This window comes from Triplophysa dalaica, chromosome 24 (assembly GCF_015846415.1).
Source record: "Triplophysa dalaica isolate WHDGS20190420 chromosome 24, ASM1584641v1, whole genome shotgun sequence".
NCBI lineage: Eukaryota > Metazoa > Chordata > Actinopteri > Cypriniformes > Nemacheilidae > Triplophysa > Triplophysa dalaica.
Window position 1 is genome coordinate 4,697,504 of NC_079565.1, and position 12,646 is coordinate 4,710,149.

Genomic DNA, 12,646 nt, shown 5'->3' on the forward strand with positions numbered 1-12,646 from the left:
TTTTGATTTAATAAATTAATGTTGATACATTTCGATAAAATTTGATAAATGATATACTAACTTTATTTTTGATTAATTACATAGCCGTTAATACATTTTGATACATTTGATGAAGTATATTTTGACAATAATATTTGATTAAATAAATGTTGATACATTTTGATAAATCATAAATTTATGTAATTGATAAAAAATGATAATTTATATAATACATTTTTTTGCTGAAGAAATATATACAATACAGATAATCTTGACAAAATCAAACGATCCTCCATGTTTTCTTTAATGATAAACTCATTTTAATTTGGATTATTTCAATAACAGTTGATACATTTTGAGAATTTTGATAAATGATTAATCGATATCATTGTGAAATAAAGAAGTGATTATAGAGAATTAAAGATGTATTGTTTGCTTGCATAATGAAGGATATAGCAGGGAGAGGATTGAAAAGATAGACTGATCCTAATAACTAATAGTGCTTAGAGTTCAACATAATGTATAATGCATATAGTGTTGTCTACTATACTATTTCTGTAGTATGTAAACTAGTAAAAAGGAAGCCATGCTAAGTAATAGAATATTAGTAATAAAACTCCAGAACACATGTGAGCCAAATACTGAGAGCAACTAAGCAAATGTCTTGAGCACATTAATAGCATCACCAAATCACAAACCACTCTTAAAAGGCATTAAACTATTTAATGCAGCTTATGTACTGCCCTTTTGGCAGGCATCGGTAGGACAAGGTGAACACACCGTGTTATAATCTGTCTTATTGTCCATAAAATAGCAGTCTTGCAGACTTTTCTTACTCTGAATAATACAGCTTGTTTAAGTAATTACGAACGATTGTGTAACACTAGCATAGAACACAGCCTGTAAATGGGGTCCTGTTGTGCCTTCTGTGGATTGGATCATTCAATCAAGATTATACCACTTACACCAGCCCTGTGCACACAGCCTACGTCTTTTAGTAAAGTGCCTGAGTGTTTGATTTTTATGCTTTTAGTGGCTTTCTTAGGAAATACGTCGAAGCGAGTGAGTGAGAGAGAGAGAGAGAGATCAAAAAGCTGACAGAAGGGGGGTCAGGTAGACGGTCCCTGAAAGTATCTCAAAGCAATAAATCAGCGCACATTTGCGTCGTTAGAGTTTCAAGCTCTCCTTTGGGGTAATAGAGGTGATTTGGCAGGGGCGCGAACTCGCAGATGGCTTTTTCTCCTGGTTGGTCGCGTTTTTCAAAAATCACATGCGTGTCTGGGCACTGTTCTGCTTTGACTGCACTAGACTGACTTGAGTGTCACTGACCGATCTGCTCTGCACAACAGATGAAGGCCACTGTATACCCGATGAGAATGTTCGAGAGATCTGATAGGATACGCAGGCAGGTGCGGCCTATCCCCTCCGCAGGTAGATGGACGTTAGAAAGCAGTTGGGATGGCTAATGGGCTGTATCTAAGTGATAACACTATCTCTTCCTCTTTTTTATGACGGTTTCCTGTCTTCTTCCTTGTCTATCATTCCATTCTTTTTTGTCTTTTCTGTCTTTTTTCCGTCCCCCATTCTCTCACAGTTACTGAGAAAGATGGCTTGTCTTGGTCATCTCATTATTTTTCCCACCTTGTGTCGGTGACGCATACTGCCGTCCCTGGGTTTACTTGATAATGATTCCGCCATGTCGCATCTCACATCGCCGATGTGGTGGTCACATTAAACAACCGTGTTTATTTGAGTCTGGTGCTGGTTGGTGCTGTCTGTGTATCTGGTGTCTTTTTTTCAATGTTTCAATCCTCATGGCTGTGATGACAGGAAGTGACCGTTAATAGCAAATTATACATACGTTTGCCTACGAACGTGACCTGTTTTGCAGTGTCGTCCTGTTGAAATTATACTGCAATTATATATACTATAGAAACTATACTATTGGCGGATATATGAAAGCGTTCTTAGACACCTGATGACTGTAAAGCCGTCGCGATGTTCCTCACAACTCCTTTCTCTGTCATCTCATTAAATCCTAATTAAATGCATCTCATCTTCTGCCACCGTGATTGCCGCGGCCCACAGCACGGAAGAAAAAAATACTGCAGGATTGTAAGTGAAAGTGAGTTTGCACGAACGGCTGCACATTTGTTTGCATTCTTGGTTTGTTTAAATGCTAATCTTTCATTATGTACCTTGATGAGGATTGTGGGTATTTAACCTCGAACGTCACCCTTCACTTTAGTATCTCTTCGTTTCCGGTCCGGTGGATTTCGCAAACGATGCTTTCACAGGGAGCTTAGTGTCTTCCCGAGTAAGGCTTGGATAGGCCACACAATACCCCTCGAGTCTGCTAGCAGAGATAGCGTGGCATCGGGTACGACGTGAGGAAGCTATGGAGACATTCGTCCTGCGAGCTTCCTGTCCAAGCCGCCTGTGGCAGCGGATGCCTCCACCAGACACGTCGGAGGACTGTATTCTCCCTGACCCACATGTCCATCGTCTGCGGCACTGCCAGGCCAGACAGCTCATTGTTTCGAGAGATATGAGCAAGTCGGAGCTAAGCAGTGACGCGAATGCACTCCAGCTAAGCCTGTTTTAGACGGACAAATACGCACACACACAGAGTTTGTGCAGGTTGAAGTGTATGCGGGTTGCATGGTCATTAAGTTAACAAGACCGAACCAGGTTGGTAAACATGACCCGGTGATCTGACCTGGCTGACCGGTGGCATTACATTTCAAGTCAATTGGTGTTTTTTTGTTTTCTTTCCAAGCACGTATGTCTAGATGCAGCAAGATGTGAAAATGAAGGATGTGGTCAAAATGAGTCGTTAACATAAAACATAACACAAAAGAAAATGTTAAAATAGTCATTTTATATAAATGTAAATTAAATATAAGTGTATATCAAATGTATATCAAATGTATATCAAAGAAAAGGTGAGCATTTTTGACGCAAGCACCTGGTGTCATGTATGACCGACATGGAGGACCTGGTTCTACAAATGTCTTATTTTCATGCATTTCCTGTTGAAACATGAAATTGGCATTTCTGGTCAGGTGTATGTGATAATGGAGGATAAAGGAACATACTCAGTTTTTGCCTCTGCATACAATGAGTCATCAATCTTTTTGGACCATTTCCCCAGAACGTCTACACATTCTTCAATTTGTAATTCACACATTTTAGAATAAAAGTCTTTAAAAATAGCACAATGAAGATTGGAAATTATGTTGTGATGTTAGACAATGTTAGATCATATTCTACAGTATTTCATTTCTTTAAAGTAGACATTTTAGTTTTGTACATAAATGTATATCAATGCACAAGTCATGTTGCTCTGCAAAACTAATTTTGAGCATTAAGATTAAAGTGTAGAACAAAAGGTTTCCAAGAACATTAAAAAGAAATGCAACAAAGTGTGTTCAAACTTTTGATTGTTTGTGCAAATAGTTACTATAGTATTTTACTAAATGCCACCAAGCCTCTCAGGCACAAACAGTAGTCACTGCTGGTCTTGAGAAGCTCTAATCTTTTCATCTTTTTTATTGGAATTTGGCTGCCTACTTTCGACCAATAGAGGAGAAGGGTGAAAGATGCAAAGTGCCTCTGGCAGTTTTGCCAGCTGCTTATTGTCAATTTCATCAGCTCTTTTCTGTCCTTGCTTTCTCCTCGACATGCACACATAGACTTAAATTCACGGTCTTCTTCATCCATAATAACTTTCATTACAAAAATCTTATTTCTGTTTGTGCGGTGAGCTGCCAAGACCTACCTAGACTGTATTTTAAGGGTTCATGGTCACACTCCTGATGTAAAGATTGTCCCTTAAGGCACATGTGCTGTTTATAGGGATCGGAGAGTGTCCTTTGTGTAGAAGGCAATCCCAGCATGCATAGGTGGAAAAATTAATCAAGGAGGTTAAAAATGTTTTTATGATATTTGTACTGGAGTTCTAGAAAAAAAGTGTAGTTAAGGATAGACTATTTAACCAAATATTTGGATGTGCCGTGTATTTTTATGTTGAGCAGATCTGGCCGTCAGTTGTATAGGGACTTCTTCCAGTGGACCGGAACGGGAATGAGCGGAGGCGGAACCACCCAACCCACCGAACCACAAAACACAATCGCGATCGGGCGGGAGTACGAGCTGGCTTTGTAGTTAAGAAGAGAACAGACCGCGAAGTTTAGGAACAGCACACACAAACAACTCTCCCCACAGTGACCAGTTTCTGTCAGGTCGTGTCTCCCATAACCAACGTGTTTTCCTTTTTTATATTCCTGCAACACCAATTATCTCCCAATTATAAATATCTGAAGTTGACACACAAAACCCCACCGTAATAAACGAAAGCCCTCAGTTTCACAGCTTGGACAGCTGACAACACTAATTGATACCCCGTGCCTGGTACCCAACGGAGTGTAGACAATCTCACACTCCGTGCTGTAGAAATGCCCTGAATGGATTATTCCAGCAAAGTCATAAATCTTGTCACGTGAAGTGCGGTTCTGAGACGCGGGCCGGTCAGAGATCATTAAAAAGACAATTAGAGCACAGACCTGGGGCCCGTGACGCACCACGCCCTGGACAAACATATCAGTCACTATCACCATTTATGTACCCTCCAGAAACGCGACTGTGACAGTGCGCTGCAGTACCGAAGGTCAACTCCAGGGGGAACGAATACATATTCAGACAGACGAATAGCTCCCTACTGAGCAGAGAAGAATTTTCGTATGCGTTTCACTGTCCTTTGTTGTGGTTCTTGAAGGCCGCTGGTAAGGACAACGGAGTCGCAGGCACCTTCAGGGTTCTGCTGCATTCTGGGAAGAGATTCACAATGTATCATGGATGTCACTGCGGTGTTGGGCGGTAATGACCTGAGGTGGTAGGCTGGCTTTCTCTAGAGAAAAGCTGTATGATGTGAGTCTTTATTACAGCTGAAGCTGTTAAGAAAAGAGCAACAGTGGAGGTTAAAGAAGTGTTTCTTTGTATTTGAATAGTACCTTGGCCATGTGTGTGTGTGCAATAGCATCTATTTAAGATGCTTTTGAGTGACGGTTCCTGCATATCTTTAAGAAAGACCTTGGTTATAGAAACATATATAAGCATTAGTAGCATGAAACTATAAGCACTGAAGTAAGCTTTAAAAATTTTAGGACGCTTATTTATACTATTTTTTTTCAACAGTTTAGAAAAATAATGACTACATCAAAACTGTGGAAGAACACAAAGGGAACTATGATAATTATGTTTCAACTAAAAGATCTAAACCATTTTTTTATATTATGTATTATTAGCAATACAATGATAACAATATAACTATTGTTATTATTAGTATTAGTATTATTAACTAGTAGTTATAATTAATAATAACAACAACAACAATAATCATAATAATAATGGTTATTGTTATTATTATTATTAATGATGATGATAATTGTTATTATCAAAAGATCAAAAATATATAAATGTTATGTTTATTTTGAATTAAAAGAAGCATTGTCCTTGAACTTAATTGTATATAATGTTCCACTATTTCATTGGAGATGGAACCAGTGTGCGAATGATTTTCAAGTAAATAACTTTTTTATGTTTTATGTAGGAGGGGCATCATTTTTTGTGTTACCCTTCACAAGCTAAATAGTCTTTATAGATCATATAATAAAACAGTTAGCCAAACATCAATTACATTAAGGGAAGGGAATGATTTCTGCGACACTAGCAGTACACAACTGCCAAGCTAATATTTCAAACCACTATACACTGGAATATCTTATAGATACACGCTATAGACAAATAAACCCTTTCAGATTGATACACGACTTTTACGCTCTTCTCTTATGACCCTGTCTTAGTTTATAACATAACAGGGACAGTCGGCCGGTCCTTTATATCCTTTATATTACTCGCCCCCTTGATGATGACCTGCCCTTAGCTGTAAACAACCTGAATTTGGCGTTAAGAAATCTATTCTATTAGAAGTTTTAAGTCCTCTTAGAACTGTTCGCCATGCATTCGTCCTTGTTTAATGGCATGTTAGCGGGTTATTTATTCATCCTTTTATTTATTTTTTATTGCAGGGAAGGGCAGGGTGAATTAGCATTTAAAGCAAGCTTACAGTATCTGGGACGATGCAGAAAGCCATGAATAACTGACAGCTGTAGAGAGCAGACAGGCGTGAGGACGAGGCAGCCGTAGAAACTTGTCTGAACAAAGCAAACAGCGCGATACATTGCTGACAGAGGGATTTGAATATCCATTTGCGGGTGAGGCGGTCAGCCTTGAAGAAGAAACTCTGACCTTGAAGAAGAATTTGATGAATGCCTGTTGGTCTAATAGTTGCAGAGATGGCGGTTAAAAATTCATACAGACTTATTTATTTTGCATGGGACTGTTTTGGGGTACGTCAGATTGGTGTAGGTTCGTTTTGTGTTTGTATTGGCTTCTACTGAAGCGATTATGGAAGCTCATTAAGTTGTGTGAAGCCAATTTGGATTTTTCTGTTTATTCTTCTAGAGTTACTGAAAAAGGCCTTTTCATCTTTTATGACTTCAAGGTCTTTTGGAGGTTTGAAAAGGCATTGGGGTCTCTTAAAAGCAGGAATTACTGTCGTGCAGGTGATATAAAATATGTTTTCTCATCAAGGCTGCCAAGCTTGTTCTGGTCTTCTTCTCACATCCACGGCATCCCGCAGTGAGTGTTATTCCTCCTGAGGGATTGACACCTGTTGTCTGTTGTTTACAGGTAGAAGAGCCTCTCTCATGGTCCGCTGGCTGGCTGGCTGAGGGAAGCTCAGGGCCTGCCCCTGGCCCTTGGTTACCTCTTCATGGATAGTTACCTCACCGACGACTGCGGGCTATGTATCTAATTGCTGTTTTATGGCCATTTAGCCCTTCGCCTTCCCTGTGACTCCTCGGCGTGTATTATTGATGAGATGCTACGATCCCAGAACAGCCAATGCTTTCAGCCAGTGAGATCAGATTTTACTGTCAACGCACTGCGAGCTCCGTACATCCATCACACGTATGTGCCCAAACTGCACCATTGTCATTCAACAGTGTGAATGTCATGAATATCAGGGATAATTAATTTCACATAGCTGCGCTTCAGCGATACACAAGTGGAAATATGAGAGAATATGGCTTCATGCTTTGTTCCATTGTGTCTGTTGAAGGATTCACTTTTTCACCTCACAAAGACGCTCTCGTTTAATTGAGGTGTTAAATTGCGGAGGTTTGTGCATTGGGACTGAATTGTTTATTTTTTTATTTTCTAACTCTGTTTGGTCAGGGGACCGTATCAAAATATTAAATAGTTTAGGAAAGCATTCCGCCAATTAGATTTGCTGTGTGAATAGCACCTGCTTTGATGACTTTCACCATGATATTCACCAGTATGTCATTCAAAACCTTTGTGTGACTCTTTCTTCTGTGGAACATAAAAGATGTTTTGAGAAATGTGTCTGTGGTTTTGTGTACAATGGAAGTCAATGTATACCAACATTCTTTAAAATGTCTTCTTTGTGCTCTGCAGAAAAATAACGTCATAAAGGTTTGGAATGACATGAGGATGGATAAATGATAAAAGAATTTGTAATATTGTCTCTTTCCATCTTCGGTAACAATCGCAAACTGTGCGTTATGGTTGCTTATCACGTTTGATATCTGATTTGATTATTTATTTCTTTATTGCCTCTTCACCAAATCCAATTTTAGCTGACATTTCTTCTGACTGTAACGAAGTATGACCTTTTTAAAGGACACTTCCTGTACGTGGACGGCAGTTTGGGCAGCTGCCCGACGGGTGGAGCCCCCTTTATGCTTTGATGCTCCCCTGCAGTGCATTCTGGGATGACCTCCTCCACTGTGCTTTAAGTCCCCAGTCGATAATTTTATCCCTTAAAACTCCTCTTTTATGCTCAAAATGACTACCTGATCCCATCTGTTAACTGTGATACGTGAATGAATTAAACATGCTTGTGACTTGGAGCAGTGGTACTTTTTAATTGGAAGGCCCCCTTTGTGTAAGGGTGCATCACTTTGTGGCTCCCCAAATAAATGATCTTAAACATCAAATTTGAATTAAAACAAAAACATATTATCTGATATAAAGCTGGAACATCAATTCTCAATAGACATCAATGCCCAGAGTTCGATTCAAGTTTTTCAGTTGAAGGTCCAGTGTTTCATTTTTTGGAGGATCTATTGCCAGAAATGCAATATAATCTTTATAAATATGTCTTCAGAGGTCTATAAAGAGCTCAGACAATGAAGCGGTATGATTTTGTTCCCTTAGAATGAGTTATTTCTATCTACATACTACCCCTTGCATGTAAATCGCCATCTTTTGTCATTCGCCGTAGAGTTTCGATGGGAGGGGTGGAGTGAGCGGTTGGTTGCAATTCGCAACCTTGCTGCTAGATTTCACTGACTGGACCTTAATTCGATTAAAACGTACAGTGTGCAGTTCTTAAAAAACAGAGAATTTGGACATTTATGTTTCAAGAGGATAGTGAACGTATTAAAACAGACATATCAACAACATTAAAAACATGATTTTCACCACAGTGGTTCTTTAAACTAAGCTCAATGAAACGTTTCATCATTAATTCATCCTCAAGAAATGTCTAATTATTAAAAGGGAATGTTTGAGTTTTAGAAAATGCTAAAACATGACTGTCACATTTTTACATAGTTAAATGAATGGTGACTGGAGCTTTCATGCTTCAAAAAATGTGCAAAAGCATCATTAAAGTAGTCCATATGACTCAGGCTCTTCCTTCAAAGTCTTCTGAAGGCATGAGATAGCTTTGTCTGAGAAACAGAAATTATTTTGACATTTTCATTTTTAGGTGAACTGTCCCTTTAATTGTGAATTTCAAGCTGTCTGTGTGATTCTTAATGTGTTTGCTATCAGCGTCGAGGCTGACGACCACATCAATTGTTAGAACACCCGAAACAACCACGTGAAAGCGTGTGCTTGGTGAATGCGGTGTTTGGTTTGGAGCTAATGAAGTTTCCACAGTAGTTCCTCTCTCTCTATGCTAATGCCGGTGAATGATCTGTCTCAACAAGGTCCTTAACCCTTCTTTTCACATCTCTGTAGAAAACTGTAGATGTGGTAACGACATCATTCGTATGCACTGCTTTGAGACCCCCTCTGTCTTTGCATCTACATAAAGAGTGGTACCTTGCCTCTACACATGTAAGCGCGCTAATAAACCTGTAAACATTTATGCGTGTTGTCATTATCCGGCTAACAGGAGACCTTCAAAGGCTCTCGTTGTCTGGTAGCATATGCCTGGCTTTTCCTTGAAAGTTGTTACGGTAATTGATTGTCTGCACCAAAGGATTATTTGGGAGCTAAACTTCCTCAAGGGAGTAGGACGATAAAGGCACATCTTAGTTTATTGGCCTCTATTTTCAAGCTAACGGCGTGTCTGATTATCTCTCTTTCTTTGGAAAGCCGCTATCGCTCCCTCATTGAAGTCTTGTGCTATTGTAGCACTCACGGCGATAATTGCGTAATACTGTATGAGAATAAAAAGCAAAAACAGAGGCGAATGTTTCAACTAAGGAATATAGTACCATAAAGAGGTCTGGTAGTCATCACAGATGTGCACGGCGGGAAGAGTGTGTGTCTTCTGAGGTTGGGAATATTGACTGTAGTTACAATAGAATTCATAAACAATTAACAATGCATCTTAATTTTGCTGCGATAGCAAAAATCCATATAAATGAGTTTACTGTAAATGAATTGCAGCATGAGCTTCTAGAAGTTTGCTGTTCTTATTTAGTATGTCTTGTTTTTTGTTGTTATGGATGTGTCATTTTTCAGTCACATCTAAAAAAAACATTTTCAGAGCATGTGTTTATTCCCAATATAATGAATCGTCTGTTTATATTTTACTAACCCCCTGATGATATAGTCTAGACATCAGAAAAATGTCAGTCTATGCTCAAGTTTTGTGTTTTAAAAGAGCTAAAAAATGCTTGCGTTATGGATGTGACGAAAGAGTACGCATACTTTTCTGTGAATTAAGCTGTACAAACCATGGAGCAATAATAACCAACAAATGGAGAAGGGATGCCTATTGAACATTATATACACGATATTTGGTTATTTCAACCCATCGTTGGGTCAAAAATGGACCAACCCAACTGTTGGGTTCTAAATTAACCTATGATGGGTCGTTTCAACCCCAAATGCTGGATTGTTTTAACCCATTGTTGTGTCAAATATATCTATATTCTGGGTTAATTTAGTCCAACTGTTGGGTTTGTTTATATTTGACCCAACTTTGAGTTGAAATAACCCAACATTTTAAGACTTTACACAACTCGACATTGGTATTTAAATCACCAAATATTGACATCTGACCTATCAGGATGGTGCAAACCTGATTTTTTTATCTTAAAGTTGCATGGAATTGCCCATATGTTGATCTGCAAATTCAATCTAAGGAAAATCTATGGTCAATCCAAAATTGTTTTAAAAAGAATCAGCTTTTCCCACACCCCTCGTCTATCCTATCTCTCCCCAGTGGTTTCCTATCTAACACAACCTATGACATTAAAACACATAAAAAAAGAGATAATTACGCAATATTCAGAATCTTCTTGTTATGATGTCACATCAAGCATGTCATGATCCAATTCCCACAGCGTGTCGATTAGAGTTTGTTGTGGTGTAATCATCATGCATTTGTCTATCGGTCTAGAGTCAAGTGTCATGATGGACAGCGCTCTTGGTCAATGACTTCTTCATTTAATCCTGATCCTTCAACCTCCTTCTTTAATACACACTGTCCAGATGAACTCTTCTTATTGTGCGTTAAGAATAATAATGTTCTCAACAAAAAAACCTGAAGCCCGCATGTGTCCCCGCGGAGGCCACCTTAATAATCTCATTATCAATTTAATGAGGTGATTAGAATGCCGAGGGCATGCGGGAGCGTTTGAGGAACGGAAGGTAGTTTTCGTTTTTATTTTATACATTTTCGTGGTTATGTTTTCTATATTCTCCCATGTCTGAGGTGGGCGTCAGGACGGCCATGGTGGCTGGGAAGCCGCTTCCCTGCCTCCGTCCTGCGGCACAGGAAATGAGGAAAAAAGAAAGCGTGAGGTTTTGCAGGATGATGTTGCTATGGCAACAAGTCAGAGCAGCGAGTGCTGGTTTTTGCTCTTGGAGATTCCTCATGCGCCACACGAGGGACAAGCTAAGCGTATTCAGATGAGCATGGTGAAGCGACTTCGTCTTTAAAATGGGCAACAAGTGGGCGTTTTGTTTTAGTTGCTTCTTCTTTTTGAGACCTTTCTAGAGAGCACGTCTTGATATTCAGTGGCAATTACAACTTTATTCTGTATTAGGAGAATAAGGATTCGTTTTTAAACATTGTCAACAATTATGCAATTTTAAGGAATTTTACAGTATGAGTGTATGTGATTTTTAGGCTTCTCCTTAAAAGGAGCGAGGCGTACGAGATGAGGTGCAATGATCTTGCTTTGCTGTCCATAGTTACCAACAGAACGTTCAACTATAGGAGGTCACGCATCACGAACGGGCAGTCGGTAGGCCCTGGTCCCATGGGCAGCATTGGGCGTTAGGATGCATCTGGATCCATCGATTATATGTCAGCTGGTCCTGATAGCATCTGAGCAGGGCAGTGTTGGGGTATTAAGTGATCTGAAGTATTCAATAAATATTGATAATGAAGGCCTGACAGTAAGGCTCGCAGCTTTCGGTTTCAGGCCCGTGGGGGACATTACTTGCTCCCAGAAGTCTGTGTGTAATTGTGTATGTCAATATACTAGAGAAAAGATTTGAAGAGCTGATCCTTTTTTATTTTCTTGACCTTCAATGTTAACTTATGTGAAAGACTTTGTATTTGCTTGGAATACATCTGTATTATTGCATTTGATTCCTCTGCCTTATTATTTACTGGAGCTGTCACACAAACATCATTTAGAAAGTCTCGCTTCTGTTTTAGACATCAATTCCACTTTCATTTTTACCTCCTACCTCTAAAAGCTTGCCTTTGAGAACATTCCTTATCTGCTTCACAGTCATTTGGCATTGTATTGAATTTAGTAGCTTTTAAGGCCCCAGGCTTTCTTCATCTCGATTTAATTTGGTGTCTTGAAAATGACCAAGTCTCTTTTTATTGGATTGGTGAGGCTGCAAGGTTCCGTACATCCGCACTTATATCTTTCGTCTGGTGGCCACGTTGTTTTCTCACCCGCGCCTTTCTTTGTCACCTTGTCGCAAGTAGTCAATGTTGATATAATTTAACTCTCTCTATATTTCTCTGTTATTTCTGCAGAAACTTGTCCAGGAACCCTCTGACGACTCTTTCATGGCAGCTTTTCCAGCATCTTCAACTCTTTGAGCTGTAAGTTAAATCTACTTTTCTTCATGTATATTTTATTTTGGGTAAATCATTTGATCTGAGGATACTAGAAGCGCCCCATAATGTGTGTCACAGTTGTCTACATCGAAAGTGTGTATTCGCAAAATGTTTTCTTACCTCTTAAAGGTTCTTCTTCTTCAATCCTATCGTGTTATAATCTGCTAACATTAAAGTAATACTTAATAGTATCCCACGTTATTTCGCCCTATGGTTAATTTTATCCATCGTGAACCCATTGGTGTAAAATTG

The 12,646-nt window shown here is 39.2% G+C and overlaps 1 protein-coding gene across 2 annotated transcripts in view; it reads left to right on the plus strand.

The window, feature by feature from the left end:
• ntrk3a (neurotrophic tyrosine kinase, receptor, type 3a) overlaps window positions 1-12,646 on the plus strand; it is a 159,689-nt gene that overhangs the window by 44,754 nt on the left and 102,289 nt on the right. For both annotated transcript variants that reach the window (XM_056740254.1, XM_056740255.1), the window contains exon 4: window positions 12,311-12,379. In XM_056740254.1, the coding sequence (XP_056596232.1) occupies window positions 12,311-12,379 (69 nt within the window). The remainder of the gene's footprint in view (window positions 1-12,310; window positions 12,380-12,646) is intronic.